The sequence below is a fragment of the Topomyia yanbarensis genome, chromosome 2 (genome assembly GCF_030247195.1).
Source record: "Topomyia yanbarensis strain Yona2022 chromosome 2, ASM3024719v1, whole genome shotgun sequence".
Classification (NCBI taxonomy): Eukaryota; Metazoa; Arthropoda; class Insecta; order Diptera; family Culicidae; genus Topomyia; species Topomyia yanbarensis.
This window is the reverse complement of record NC_080671.1, coordinates 76914041-76930589: the sequence shown is the minus strand read 5'-3', so window position 1 is coordinate 76930589 and position 16549 is coordinate 76914041. Positions and strand designations below refer to the sequence as shown.

The window sequence follows — 16549 nt, the reverse complement described above, 5'->3', positions numbered from 1 at the left end:
ATGAGAAAAATCTTAGCCCAAAAATTGTTATTCTCAAAACTTCACTGTGGAACAATCAAAATACTTAGTCAACAGCTAAATTATGAAATACCATCAACTCAAAATTGCGTTCAAGTTACTATTGACGTATAAATAAAACTTTCGATTGATGCCCGAACTGTAGTAGTTGAATTAATTGAAGAAGACATAGCAGAAAATAACAAACTTTAACAACAATAAAAAATAAGGCTAAAATTTTGCGTTCCGATGCGTCTCCTCAAAATCTGGTACTTGACTGAGGCACCAGATTGGCGCTATAGGCTGCCGCAGAAAACTTAAAAACCACTTAAGAATCCAATAAAGCAGGCCGCCTTTTAAAAGCTGCAGCAAAAATCGTATAGTAAGCTAAATCAATTATCATGGAGAAGATAACCGTATGCCGTAACATGAAAATTTAAGTCTCCTCGATACCGGGAGGAGTCCCATAATTTCACAAAGCTGCCGGTTCCCAACCTATGTCTAACCAATCCTGCACTAAGTTCCGTCTGGTTGAAGTGTCACATGCCTTTTGGTGTTCCTGGAAACTCTTTGTTTCTTCTGAATTGACCAGGTGCTGTTTGCATCGGATTTATGGTAGCGCTTTTATATAACGTCTTTCAAAAGAGAAAAAATATTGTTACGAAGACTCATTTGCTTGTAATTAGTGCAGTGCTGCATGCATGATGCGCGGCACAAACAACCGATCATACAGCCAATCCTTGTCGAAGAATACGCAAAGTAGTCTCGCCCGAAGGTCACCCTACACTAGTTTGAAGGTCCGGTGCAATTGTCACTCGAAATCTTAACTCACTGGAGCAAGGGGACATTGAAACAGACAATCCCGTCCTTTATTAGATCCAAGTGGCATGCCAAGTTCGAATCGATAACTACACTACCGATCTCAACTTTGTGAGCGGGCATGTAAACGCGTTAGTTCTTCATGAAAGTCTTGTCGCCAGTAACGTCATTTGTTTGCTTTAGGCAAAATATCACCATCCTGAGCTTATCTAGGCGATCTTTGATATTTGGCACAGCTGAATATATCTGCATCTTGCGGAACACTAGAATATTTCGCGGACTATTTTTGATCCGAAAGATGGAAGCTTTGGCGACGAATCTTGTTCGACATCCATTTTAGGATCATTTGGGTCAATTGAGAAGTACACTTAATATGCTGTAGCGTGCCAATATTTATGGTTTTCCTCAAATTTCATATCGGACACACCTCAAAAGTATTGGCACCTCGAAAAAAAACGTAATGGAATGTTGAAAAAATGTCTTTGTGATACAAGGGATATTCTTGAATTGAGATGGGACTTGAGTTTGGTAATGCAGTTTCCATATTTTTGTATGCCAAATGTTTTAGAAATTAACGAAATGTCGAAATCTGGTGTCAATTAAAAAAAACAAGATTTTTATTCTTATTTGAAAATCTCAGTTTAAGTACCAGGGACGGAAATTCTGTCCAAACATTTTGAATGAAAAGATAAAAGATCCGTTGTTGCAGTTCTAGGACATTTGGCATAGAAAATAAATTGACACTCTAATAATATGGCCGTCTGAAAAAAGGCTCCTTCCGTCGCCTTCAAACCCCTTCTGTGAACTGATTTCCTAAATATACAGTAAAAGATTTATGGTTGGAATTTACATGAAATGAACGCCAGTCAAACATGAATTAAGTAGGTGGGCCATTTCTATATGCACAAAATATTATTTGAAGGCCGAACTGAAAAATAAAGCCAAAGTTATCACCCAAAGGGCGCAAAACTGAGACTTCGCCAAGGGCGCTAGAAGACCACGCTACGGCTCTGTCAAAAAGTAAAAAGTGCTACATTCAAAAATTGACCAAGTTTTACTCGATGCATTTTTTTATCGTTTATTAAAAAACCTGTACACCCCTCAGTTTGAATTTGTATGTGTGAAACTATTAGATTTTGATATTTGCACTTCAGTTCGAAGCAATAGAAGCAGCGATGCAAAGTTTTGCTCTTGGCGAAATTTGTAAACGTGGCCAAATCAACTGTCAAGGTAAAAAAAAGTGTTCGATAAACGTTTGTCAACAGCCAGGACGACTAGATTGAAATTGAAAGCCGGAGGTCAAAAAACGACGAAAAGAGTGACCAGCTGTTTCAAGCGGAACCCCAACTTCTCCGTCTGAGAATTCGCAAGTAAGCTTAGAATACCGTCTACATGAATCGAGCTTAACCAAGTCGGCCAGAGAACGATCGCGGAAGCATGGTTCGAATGCGTTGTAAAGGATGAAGAAACCTACGCCAAGGCAGACTATAAACAGCTTCCATTAAGCTGTCGAAGTTCGCAAAGAAATATCTCGTGTGGCAGGCCATCTGTTCCTGTGGCTTGAAGAGCGACATTTAAATCGCAACTGGTACTATCAACCATAACAAATTTAGGCAGGGCGCCTGAAAATAAAACGTCTGTTATCTTTCCCAAGCAACACAATTGTTCTGTTCTGTGTTAGCCGGATTGGGAATCTTGCCAACTGTTGTTACGGCATTTAATTACCAAGGGACTGCAAGTTGAAGTATATTTTTCAATATTCAGAGCCATAGTACTCAAGGGAGAGCAAGGAGTTGAAGGGAGAAAGTTTAGAAAAGCGTGGAAGAATCATATGAGCAAGCTTAGCGTTTACCGGCGTCTTAACGCTTTGACTGCTACCGTAGGAGTCAAGATCTTTTGGCATTAGAAATGCGAATCACCTGAGTCTACGAGATGTCCGGACAAGCGTAAAGCAACTTGTTACTTCACGCTGTCAGAACCGACAAACAGTAAAGTCACGGTAAACTTTTACACTAAGAATTTTCTATGTTGAAACTCATTGAAGTTTTTTTTTGTTTTTTGGTCCCTCACCAATTGCCTGCCTGGATGTTTTTATTTTATCGACTTTTGTGACTGTATCAGCGTCTGTGACATATGGTCAAATGTATTGCCAATTCGCACGGTGTCGGCAGCTTTCACCAAAAGCTGCGACGAAGTATCCCCAACACGGAAAATCAATTTTTACCGTTTTTTGTTAACCATTTTTGTTGACGACCTATTGAGTCAATTTGTCAACTGTTGTTACGGCATTTAATTGGCAAGGGACATCTTGCCATTACGGAAAAAGGCCATGGATTCCTAGGACGCGAACGGACAACGTCTAGATGGTGTCCAAGGACCCTTCCAACACGCCAGAGCTTCGATCAAAAGAAAAACCTGTTTTAATCCACCTAGCGATGCAATTGTGCCTTTCTCATTTCTCTAAACTAAGGCTCGGTGGCTGGGTATGTTCAATATAATTGTAGAAATGTCCAATGGACATTTTGCGCATATACACAATGGATTGCCAGCCACGAACTTGATGTGCTACGTGTCGACGGTGGAACACTTGAAACAAAAAAAATATCATACTTAGTTAGCCTAATCAGCATTAGTTCAATGTTATCTGCTTGCTAACTCATTTTGACATGCGGGGGTGAGTGAGTGAGGAGGGCGAAAATCCCACGAACGAACGACTCCCTAGCTTAATTTGGTATGGTTTGTGATATAGTGGTGGTTTAAAAATCATGGGGTTGAGAGGAGGGGGGTATGAGGGCTGGATTAGGTGGTGGTCTGAGGGGTGATTTAGGGGGATTTTAAAGGGAGGGGAGCGAACAGTAGAGGGGGGGGGGGGTAACCCCTCTCCGTATACCCTCAACTACGCCCCTGTTCAAATCCAGAAACCTTACGCCAGTAAAAAAAAAATTGACCTGGTTGGTTGACGGTTTTCAGAGTGATTGCATAACCTTTCTATATGAGAAAGGCAAAAATGTGCCAAAATCCAGAAAAGTGAATTTTCGTCAAATTTTTTTTCGAGTTTGCATCAAATCTCGACGCTTCATGCACCTTAAAAACATTTGGCATCAAAAATATAAATTCTATTTTTAATTTTTCCTTTAGTTTCTATGGAAAATTTCTGTGTGGCCACACTCTTAAACCCGTAATTCCGGAACCAGTATTCCGATCGATACAAAATTCAATAGCAGCCGATGGGAAGGTTGAACCTTTCATTTGAGACTAAGTTTGGGCAAATCGGTTCAGCCATCTCTGAGAAAGATGAGTTTTTTACATACACACACACACACATACAGACTTTTTCTGATCTCGACGAACTGAGTCGAATGGGATATGACACTCGGCCCTCCGCTCCGGGATTAGGTTGACACTTTTCAGAGTGATTGCATAACCTTTCTATATGAGAAAAGCAAAAAATATTGGACAATCATCAAGTCGAACCTCAAAAATACGCGAAAGACAGTTTTCAGCGAGATGCAGTTCAAGGCAAACTGGCGTTCTACGGTGAGGAAAGTGACCAAGGAAGCTGTGCAAAACTTGATAGAAAGAATGGTCCGGCCTCGCATTCGCCAAAAAATGAAACTTAAGTGAACATTTTTCTTTATTCTGAATGAATTAAACTTGTAAAAGAAACGCGATTTGGTTTTTTAATGAAAAGTTAGACCGACTTACACACATTCTTATTTGACCAATTTTTGATCGTAACACCCTTTATTGTAAACGCAAAATCTTTAAAATTGGCCGACTCTTGTGCTAAAGGTAAATATAACATTTTAAATCCACTAAGCAGCCTAACGATGGAGTAATAATCACTCTCTAAAATAAAACATCACAACAATTAAGTTTTTGCCTTTCTCATATAGAAAGGTTATGCAATCACTCTGAAAAACGTCAACCTAATCCCGGCCCGGAGGGCCGGGTGTCATATCCCATTCGACTCAGTTCGTCGAGATCGGAAAAAGTCTGTATGTGTGTGTATGTATGTATGTGTGTGTATGTGTGTGTGTATGTGTGTGTGTATGTATGTGCGTATGTGTCAAATAATGTCACTCATTTTTCTCAGTGATGGCTGGACCGATTTGCCCAAACTTAGTCTCAAATGAAAGGTGCAACCTTCCCATCGGCTGCTATTGAATTTTGGATCGATCGGAATTCTGGTTCCGGAATTACGGGTTTCAGAGTACGGCCACACAGAAATTTCTCATATAAACTATAGGAAAAATTAAAAATAGAATTTTTATTTTTGATGCTAAATGTGTTCAAGGTGCATGAAACGTCGAGATTTGATGCAAACTCGAAAAAAAAATTTGACTACGATTCACTTTTTTGGATTTTGGCACATTTTTGCCTTTCTCATATAGAAAGGTTATGCAATCACTCTGAAAAACGTCAACCTAATCCCGGCCAAATTTTTTTTTCGACTCGTTTAGGGTTTCTGGATTTTAACAGAGGCGTAGTTGATGGTTTACGGAGAGGGGTTACACCCCCCCCCCCTCTACTGTTCGCGCCCCTCCTTTAAAAATCTCCTTAAATCACCCCTCAGACCACCACCCCATCCAGCCCTCATACCCCTCCCTTTCAACCCCGTCATCTTTAAACCACCACTGTATCACAAAGCATACCAATTTAAGCTGGGGAGTCGTTCGTTCATGGGACTTTCGCCCTCTTCACATACCCAGCCCCGCATGACAAAATGAGTTAGCAAGCAGATTACATTGATCTAATGCTGATTAGGCTAATGGAGTATGATATTTTTTTGTTTCAAGTGTTTCACCATCGACACGTAGCTCATCAAGTTCGTGGCTGGCATGCCATTGTGTATAAGTGCAAAGTGTACTAAGAATGTAATGGACATTTCCACAATTATGTTGAACATAAAAAGCCTCCGTGCCATAGTTTAGAGAAATGAGAAAGGCACAATTGCACCGCTAGGTGGATTAAAACAGGTTTTTTTAACTTTTGGTCAGGTTTTGATTGGTACGATTTTTATGTATTGTCCACGAGATTATCTTCTTCTCCATACTTAAAATCTGAGAGGGTTTTTCCGAGGTTCGAGCATCACATCTCATCAGTTACACGGATCAACAACAAATTTTGCATTTATACCGCTGAGATTTCTGTGAAGGTTAAGGCATGATTTTATACAATACTTGAATTTCTGAAACAGTCCCGTAACCAGGATTTTATTTCGGGAGGGACTTAACAAATTGTTGCATCTATTAATTCTGATTGCTCTAGATAGTCACTAGACATTGTAATAAATTTTGGAAGTCAGTTTAGATTCATTTAAAAATAAATCAAAGCTAAGAAAATAGAAACTAGCAATGCGAAAAATATGTTCTCTACAAGAAAACAATACTACATCGACAAACTATTGATTTATTATTTATTTACAAGTTACAATTTATTCTGGTCACAATAATGGATATTCAAGAGAAAGTATTTAGGGCTAAACGAATAGGACAATCCCTGGTGGTGGTGGAGAATGCAATTTATTCTACATTACACATTGTTGTGGAACATGTTAAATCGAAATTAGTAGAAAATATCCAGAGAATGTTCGACCAAAGAGAATGTCGAGATAGAAGACATGATCTTGATTGATTTTCTCTTCTCTTTTCTTCGTGATTCTTGATCATCTCTCTTATTGTATTGACTTATAGATTCAACCAGTCACAACATTTTAGTCGCTCTCCGCGATTGCCTATGGATATCTGTTCGCTGTCACGTCGTTTTCAAACTTACATGAACTTTAATTATATAACCATAGAAAGTGATTACAATGCTGCTGCTGGCAGCAACATTAAGTTAATTATGACTGAATGACTAATCGTCGCTGTTGTGCTATCTTATGACAAGCGCCATTTTGCTAATTTCGAGAAAAACGATTTTTAAAGTTTGAGATTGAATATCATGAAACTTATAAATGGTAGAAACAATTCAGAGAAGACAATTGATGCTTCTACCTATTCTGTACTAATCTCTCAAATATTACGAAGATCGGTTGACTATGTTGCGAGTTTTCACAAATATAAACAAAAGTCGCACTCACACGTGGCACACACTGTATGACGTGTCATAATCGTGCATGGAAAATTTTCCAAAGAAAGAGATCACCAATTTTATTCATATCTTTGGCTTCATTTGGTCTATAAACAATTGGTTAGATGCATTTTGAATGAAATGATTCCCTGAATCTAGAAAAAATAGTTATTTTTAATTACAGTGTTGCCAAATAGGCAATATTTCCAGTTTAAAGCTAAAACTGCGTTTTTCTCCCAATACATGTGTTTTTCTTTTGAAAATTATTATGCCATTGTGTTCCTACGCCATTTTTACATATAAAAACAACTAAAATTTTATTATAACTTGAGCCAATCCCAAGATATAATGATTTGAAGCAAAAAACTCACAATTTCTAATCACTTTTCTCGATATATTACAGTAACCACGCAAAATTTCAAAATTCTGGAAACGCCATCTTGTAGAGATTCGTTACACGAGTAATGTGGCATATCTAACTTAGTTTACCCCAAAGTGGTGTTTGTCATAAGATAGCACAACAGCGACGTAATATGGGACTTAGCAGCAATTGACAACCGATTAAAAGAAAGAACAAAAACAGGTGTTAGTCCTATTGCTACTGTGTACAATTCTTCATATCGGTAAAGTTAGTAATATACTACCGTGGTGCACGAAGTTAGGTATAAATACTTTAGGCATAATGTACGTTTGGCATAATGAACGATTGGCATAATGTACGTTAGACATAATAGGTCATTGGCACAATGTACGTAAGGCATAATGGACGATAAGCACAATTAAAAAAAATTAAGCTTTGGCTCATTTTTTCGGGTTATAAAAATCCACGTTATGCTGTCATCCCCTCATGTAGCTTTAACGAGAGACTGCAAAATCGAAAATACTATACAAGTTATTAAACCCTAATATGCATAGAAATGTTTTTTATTTATCTGTATTATTGCAAAGGAATGGCTGGCTGCTTTCTTCATTTAATTTAACTGTTTTTGTTCCAACATTTTTCAAGCCTATATTATTATATTATTATATTACGCGGCGAACTGCATTACCGAAATCACTATAACCAAATTTTCAGAATTAAGGCACAATAATGAACGAGCACTATGTTCTGAAACCTATTAGAGCTTGCTGTGTTGGACAGAAAAAATATTGTGCTATGGATGTAACGTTCGCGACCGTACCTTTATGGGTTTCGCCAACTCGTCCCAGTCTACAGAAAAATCTCGCGTAATTTTAGCTTTGATGACGTCAAGAATATAAACATTTGAAGAAAAGTGAGCAAATTTTACAGTAAAAGTAAATGAGATTTTTCGGTTTTCATGAAGCCATTTGCCGAAACTCGACCCTTTTAGATTTTTTTGGTTTATCAAGTAACTACAAGTCTAAGTTTTACAAGTCTTATCGAATTTGATGTGTCAAACAATTTTATCAAGAGTTATCGTGTTTGCCGCTGCGCTCCTCGACGTGGAAATGGTTGGACGTTTACTTTTGGAACGCTCGTACGTGTGACTTAAAATATTTTTTTTTTGCGCGCAATGAATGTATAAATTAATCTTAACATTACAAATGAACCTAAGGTTAAAACCTCTATAATCAAAAAATAAATAAACGACAACGACATTAGTTAATCAGAACTCCTTTTCTTGTAGAACGTCACGCTTTACTAGAGGTGTTGTGTTTTTGTCTTTGGGGCAATCCGGCGCTAGCCTAGTCCTGTCACTAAGTTAGTGTCGGATTCTGATGAGACGAAGTCGAAACACAAATTCCATAACTAATTTAGTCACAGGTTTTGTGATCTTCCGCGAAAATGCGTTTTTATCAAATTTTTCTCCTTAAGGAGAAATATGGCATAGTGAATAATAAATTAATAAAAAGACTATCAATATGGAATAACTATTATTTTTTTTTTCATATTTTCGGATTTTAAATAAATCTTTTAAGTGTTTCATATGAGCAGCAATGTTAATATTCCAGTATAAACTATATTCTTCCAGTTTTTTCCTTCGATCTTGTCAAACAGACAAGTGTGTAAATTCTCCAGTATTTTCAACTATAGTTCAGTTTTATCCAGTTTCTTCTCAGAAGCCAGTGTCAATTAGAAACATTAAAATAATTTATTCACTTGCCATATAATAGTAAGAAAACTGGCCACTACAATTAGTAATATTATGCAGGATAGTACTCAATTATAAACAGCAAACAAGCTTCTTTAGCATACGATTTTATCATTTAATTGTTTTGGATTGTCCAGGAAAATCATTTTTTTTTAAATTTGTTTATTTCAACATTTCGATGCGTCCCAAAAATCATGTTTTATATTATGGACCATTTTGTTGCCTGTTACTCGCAGTTAGTGTTGACTTTCTTTCATACATTATCAATGTATCAACGATCATTAAACAGCTTTACAAACGTACCGTACACTCCTACAACCATTCTCATCAACATATTTGACCTATTACGTTAGTAAATTCTGGCAAATTGAATAATTGCTACCGCTCGCAAACACACACACACCCAAACTACAATAAATAATGTAGCTCAGCCATTCGCTCGCTAAGCTTGCTTAGGGCACTAATCCGGCGACAAACAACATGTAAAATGTCAACAATTGAAAAGTCAAACAGAAGCCGAAACACGCACTAATCTCCTGGCGACTCTCATTTTTTTTGTTCTTCATTTCGTTTCGTTCCCCATGCGCCCCTTTCCTCTCTTCAGTAATAGCCTCCTAATTTCCTTCAACCATCCCGGTTTTTCTTTTCTCGTTTCTATGATTACGTTTTTTTTCTGTCGATTTTTTTCGTCTGGCCTTTGCATGTAATAGTATTAATTTCAGGGACCGCGACAAGACCGGCAAAGCGAACAACGCCAGAATGCCATCCGCTCCAGCCCACACTGCCGAGGAGGCCCGCCTGTTGGGGTGAGTAAAAGTTACACTGCATCGCTAATAACCAGCTGAGGTTGTACTTACTAAGAATTTAACTGATTTATTTCGAATGCCGAGCGTGATTTTTTTCGGTACATGAGTTGAAAGCGGTTTGGCCTTTGCACCCCACTGCCTCTGAATTGCATCGAATCGCGTGTTTGGTTTTTTATTTGCTTGCCGCGAAACATCCGCTCAAATCACGAAAGTCGTTCGCCAAATAGCTCTCATTTTCCCTTTTGTTTTTAGATACATATATTTATTACATGATTTATTCTATTGAAATTAATATTTAAACCAGACAAACATATAATTTATCCCTACAGGTTCTGTCCATGGAAAGCTGTGTAATAATATCTAACATAATGCGATGGTTAAAAAAACAACATTTTGGGGCAATTATTAAATTACTTTGATTTACTAGCCTGGGCACCGTTATACAAAATGACAATAATTAGTAACCCCCTGTAATACCACGCTCTACTGCTGACCACAACGGTTACTACATTTGCAGTTTCATGCTCCAATCAAACAAGTGATTAGAAATAGGGGAATTTCTCCTAGAGTGACAAGAAAAAATGACCCCTATAGTCCCATCTGGAGTGTCAGCACCATCATTGAACCAAATCGGATAAGGGACCATCCATAAATGACGTAGCATTATATGGGGGAGGGGGAGTTTTGTATTTTGTGATGATGTGTGACGACAGGGAGGTCATGTCATGCTACGTAGCTTTTTTAAAGGGGAATAGGCGTTGACCTGATGTCACGAGAATCTTACCCGTTTCCTCTAACTAACATCGCTTTTGATTTTTTTTAATTTTTTTACGGGGACAACGAGGGGGTGAGGGTTACGGTTAAGCTACGTAATTACCAGGGGGGTATACAGGGTGTTTGGTTCATGGTTAAGAATCTCTCGGGGGGTGATAGACTGCCATATTTGGAGAAAAAAATTGTTCTACACATACCATCAAATCTCAACCGTTACAGAGTTATTGAACTTTTTGTGTAAAAAACTTATTTGTCTTAAAATACCTCTAACTTTGAAAGTATACTTTGTATTTTAAATGTTTTAGTTCCATTCGAAAGGTGAGAAAATTTTCTATTGAATGGTGTTCTCATATCTTTTAAGTAATTAGTTTTAATTACCTTTTAACTGTAAAGTAGTTAAAAGTTAGTGTTTTTGAGGAGGTTTTTGCTAATTTTCTCGAAATAATGAAGTATGATTATAGCAATATCCAGTATCCAAAAGTTGAGTTTTAGGACGATTCATAATTTGTTCTTGGACGTCATATTTCTATCTCTTCTCATTTCTTAGTAATTTAATTACTATACTTTTCCCGTAACCGACTTGCAAGCGCTTAAAAGACTCTAATCTAAAAAATATGCTTTATATCATTATTTACAAGATTTCATTGGAAAGCTGAGAAAATTTCCTATCAATGTATGTACAAATGTCTTTTAGTTAAGTGTACTAAATGATTTTTTACTAACGAAATATCTCAAAATTTGTGTTTTTTGGAGAGTTTTTTAATTATTCTAATTATTAATCAACAAAATTTATCGTTACTATTGTTCATTTGATGCCCCTTAATGTTCTCTATAACTTTTAATTTGACACTTTATCTACATCTCTTTTCATTTTGCTGCTATTTAATAGTTAACACAGCATGAGCTCGCCACAAATGTAGTGGGTTCGAAATCGTTATTTTTGCATATGAAACGATGTGATAAAAACGATTTTGCGTCGAAACCAAAAGAGATAATTGAATGGAGTCAAAGAAAGAACTGTAGAGCTTGCTGAGATGCATTATTTCCATGATAATAATGGTGATGTTTATAATTTACTATTTTAAGAAAATTAACGAAAATGCTAATAATAGCACTAACTTTAAACTAATTTACTTTTAAAAGAATACTAAATTCACTTAACTGAAAGGTATTAATACATTTTTCACTGTAAAATTTTCCTGGCTTTCGAATAAAAAGAAAAAAAAGTACAATAAGTGCCGTAATTTTTCAATTAGAGCTGGTACTAGTGAAAATAACATAAAAATATCCAAGTTGAATAACCCAAAATCATGAAAATAAGAAAAGGTAAGTGTATCATGTCAAAGAACAAATTAAGCAGCTCATCAAGACTAACAATCTGAATTATTAAAAAGATGAGGTTAACTATTATGATTTTCAAGAAATGAACGAAAAATCGTCTGAAATTGTTTAATTTTCAATAAATTACTTTGAAAAGGCTATTTAAACTCATTAGCTGAAACATGTGAGGACATCACTCAATGCGAAATTTTCTCACCTTTCGAATGGAACTAAAACATTTAAAATACAAAGTATACTTTTAAAGTTAGAGTTATTTTAAGACAAATAAGTTTTTTACACTAAATGTTCAATAACTCTAACGGTTGAGATTTGATGGTATGTGTAGAACAATTTTTTTCTCCAAATATGGCAGTCTATCACCCCCCGAGAGATTCTTAACCATGAACCAAACACCCTGTATAGAAGTTTGTGACGAAATGCTACGATGGGGGAGGGGGGTCACTCAAAAATGCTACGTCATTTATGGATCATCCCTAACTCTAACTACCGAACAAACGTGTTTGTATGGGATTATTCGGCTATTGGCATGAAGAAAGTCCCGTAACCTTAATGTTGACCGCTAGGTGGCACTGTACGTATTAGTTTATCACTACAAATTAAAATAAGAAAGATAATTTTATTATCTGCAAATTTGTCGAAGAGTGTAAATCAATCCAATATCCTTGGGATAAGTTATTGAATTTTCAATGAAGTGATGTTAGAATTGACCCTTGTCCTAACAGCACATGATGAAGAATTAGTAGTCGATTCCCACGAATAAACGAATAATGATTGGGTTTAGCTGAATGAAATATTTCAAAGAATTCAGGTACATGTATTAAGTCATCTTTTACCTAGAAAATTTTAGCTCTACATTCCATTACATAGAGGGCACCAACACTAACTTTTGAACTGAAAGACAGAAATTAGGTGTCTTCTACAAAGCTGTGGATTAAGCCTTTTTCAGTAATTCAAGTGAACATTTCCAAATTCTATCTCTCTTCTTTTAAGAGTTCGTTTTGGTGACCTCTATGCGGTGAAATATGAAAGTAGTAGGCAACAGAATACATGTACTAGAATAGTTCCTAACATAATATTTAGTTAAACCCAACTATTATTTCGCCAAAAATTAAGTTCGTGGGCATCGACTACAGATTCACCACCATGAGCTGTTTAGCCCCATATAAAACTAACTCAGACATCACTTTTTCTCTTTTCCTAATGAAGTTCTATTGATTTGCAGTCTTCGACAAAGTTATAGTCAATCAAATCATCTTTCTTATTTTCACTTGCAGTGATAAACTGAAGTGTATAGTGTCACCTAGCGGTGAAAATGCTAGTTAGGGGGCTTTCTTCATGTGAATTGTCGAAAAATCCCATACAAACTTCGAACACGTTGGTCTGGTAGTTAGACTTGTCTGATTTGGCTAAAATTTGGATCTGACACTCCTGGTGGGACTAGGAATGGACTCAGGGGTGGTCCGATTGCGTTTTCGATTTTTTTCTTCTGAGCAGTTCCCGGTTGTGGGCCGTATTGCGAATAAATTTTAAATTAAAATAATTACTCGAGTTGATTGTTTTTGTTTGAGTAAAATTCCAAAAATCTCGAAAACTATTGCATTTTGGAAGATGTTTGTTAAATGCATTGTAATTTTAAATGATACTAAAAATTATATTCTGTAATAAAATTACAATTTTTTTTATGCCAAATGTAGTTAAATATCATAAAGTGCTACAAATATCATATGGAATGATTTACCAGGGTGGTCCATAACCGGGTACAATTAGTGTCCCAAAAATCGAGAATGATACACTTTGGTAATGACATCACAAATCATTTACTTAATGATTTCAGGAAAATATTTCTGCACGAAAAACTTATAGATCTAACACATTAATTTTACATTTTTACTCACATTAGTTCGATGATTTTACGGGAAAAAATCAACCACTGAAATTTTGCAACATCACCATTTGGCTGACTTTCTAACACTGTGTTCAGCACAGAAAATTCAAAAAGATGCTATCGGTTCGAAGTGCACGATTTGAAAAGTTTGACAACACTAGACAACAATATTTTTTGGAAATTCATGAAAAATGTTCAAAAAAATTATGTGAATATATATATAATTCAAAGCAATACAATAAAGATTTTAAATCCAAATTAATGACCAATCTTTAAATTCAACATAACGACATATTTTCAGTGAACTTCACAAAAGTTTCTTCCATAAATCATAGTCTACAGTAATTGCAATAGATTGATGCATAAACATGTATATGTAATCGCTTTGAATTCGAAGTTAGTGGTTGAAAAATTGTTTACATCGCTTGCTAGCCGCGCTTACATCCATTATGGTTAGAAAATGTTTCAAAAGCTGCAACAGCCATTTTGATCCATTCAGGTTCGTGGCAACGCAACTTGATTACACCTTCACTCCATTGTTCAAAACACCTGCGCATCGAAAATCGGCTTGGCAGAATTTTTATACGAACGAACCTTTCTTTTGAATGAAAATGAGTCTCAGATGTCCTTTTTTCATGTTGTTATAAACGAGTCATAAAAAAGACGAAAATGAAACTATTCGGATTGGAAATGATCTGTATATCGTGACGGAATTGTTGCTAATTTAAACATCGAAATCGGTCAATAGGATCGTATGCAATACATTTATGAAGCCGAATGGGCTGAAAACTATAAATGGGAAAATTTTTGTCAAGACTCAGGTGTAATGCAGTAAAATTTCAGTTCACCCAATCTAAACTGCATGGACACAGCTAATCGTTCGGATATAGTAATATTCATATTCATTTAACACGTCAATTGCTATTAAACTGAATTTCAGTTCTTGGCACTTCATTCACCGTCGCTTTCATATGAATTATTCCTAATATACAACCTTTCATTTGATCCTGTCAAATGAAAAGGTACCGCTTTCAAATGAAATCGTCCAAATTTCATGTTAATAGGTAACGGTAACTGAAGATTTAAGCCGGTAATTGAAGATTTGTTATTAATCCAAGATGACGGTAATACGGATAACATTTGAAAGAGACCGGTCAGCAGGAAACGGAAAGCGATGGTTGGGGCCAATTTGAAATCCAAGATGACTGTTTCCATTTACCACAAAACAGTGAAAACCACCATCAATATGGGTGTCATTTAAAATGGGCTCAACAGATCAACAGATGATGGAAATTGATGATTAATTTTGAAATCCAAGATGGCGGTTTTCAGTAATTCCAAAGAAATGAAAACCATTGTCAATATGACGGGTCATTTGAAATGGGCTGGTCAGTAGATAGCGAAAATTGATGATTGAGGCCATTTTGATATCCGGCAGTTTCCGATTACCATAAAACAGTGAAAACCATCATAAATAGAGGTGTCATTTGAAAGGGGCAGGTCAGTAGATAATGGAAATTAATGATTGCGGCCATTTTGAAATCCAAGATGGCGGATTCCGGTACCAACAAAATCGTGAATACCATTACCAATATGGGTGTCATAGGACGCGAGGTGGTTAGCAGATGTTGGAAGGATGATTGAGGGCCTTTTGAAATCCAAGATGGCGTCTTTCGGTTACCATAAAACAATGAAAAGCGTCATGATTAAGGATTGCATTGGAAAGGGGTTAGTCAGTAGATCTCAGAAATTGATGATTGAGGCAATTTTGTTATCCAAGATGGCGACTTCCGATTATCACAAAACAATGAAAACCACCTGCAATATGGGTTAGATTTGAAAGGCAATAGTCAGCATGTGACGGAAAATGATGATTGAAGCCGTTTTGAAATCTAACATGGCGACTTGCACGTATAATAACGTTTGGAAACTTTACGAAACAATGCACTATGGTCTCAAAGCTGTAATTAGGAAGACAAAACTGTTTGCGCTAAAACCGTTAGTTTTGGATATAAAGAATCTTCGGAAACCTTTTTTCGATCTTTCTTGCCGATTTTTTTTAAATTAGTTAAATTAGGGTGGTGTTTGTGGTTAGGGTATCCAAATTATCAACTTTTTAGATATGTAAAATTCAGCTACCCAATGTTCTACAAAGTTATAAATCAATCAAACTGAAGCAACTTTTCTGAAGAAACTATATGGCTATCTCTAATGGTTCATGCGTTATGATTTTTCAATATTTAAGGTAGGGTGGCTCTTGGTCTTCTGTTAATATCTTCTTACTTATTAATTTATCGCTAATACTTTGTTCTAGAGGTTTTTAGAACTTTTGCAAATGCACATTTTTGCCGAAACAAAGTTTCTATCTCTTTTGTATAGCTACAGGCAATTTTCAAAACAAAAATGGGTTTTTTCAAAGCTATATATCTTCCAAGATTGCAAATGGATTTTCAATCTTTTAATTTCATTTGAATGATTGGAACTTTTCTAGGTTTTAGTGAAAAAACTGCCAGGGCATTATTTCTGTAAAAAAAATTGATTAATTTTTAAAAGTGGTGTATTTTACAACAAAAATCGTTCATAACTTTTCAAATAGACGAGATAATAAGCTTGTTTCTTCAGCAAAAATATGCGTCATTCAAAATTCTAAAAGTGTTTCAAACAAAGTATTTACTATAAATCAATGTATGACATGACAAATGAAAAATTGTGATTTTAAGGGGTCATGTTTTCATCGC

The 16549-nt window shown here is 36.0% G+C and overlaps 1 protein-coding gene across 10 annotated transcripts in view; it reads left to right on the top strand.

The window, feature by feature from the left end:
* The window catches only part of LOC131678493 (protein NDRG3), a 224934-nt gene that overhangs the window by 131473 nt on the left and 76912 nt on the right, over positions 1-16549 (top strand). For 7 of the 10 annotated variants that reach the window (XM_058958674.1, XM_058958680.1, XM_058958675.1 and 4 more), the window contains one exon: positions 9728-9811. The exons of the other annotated variants lie outside the window; for them this stretch is intronic. In XM_058958674.1, the coding sequence (XP_058814657.1) occupies positions 9728-9811 (84 nt within the window). The remainder of the gene's footprint in view (positions 1-9727; positions 9812-16549) is intronic. 10 annotated transcript variants of the gene reach the window in all.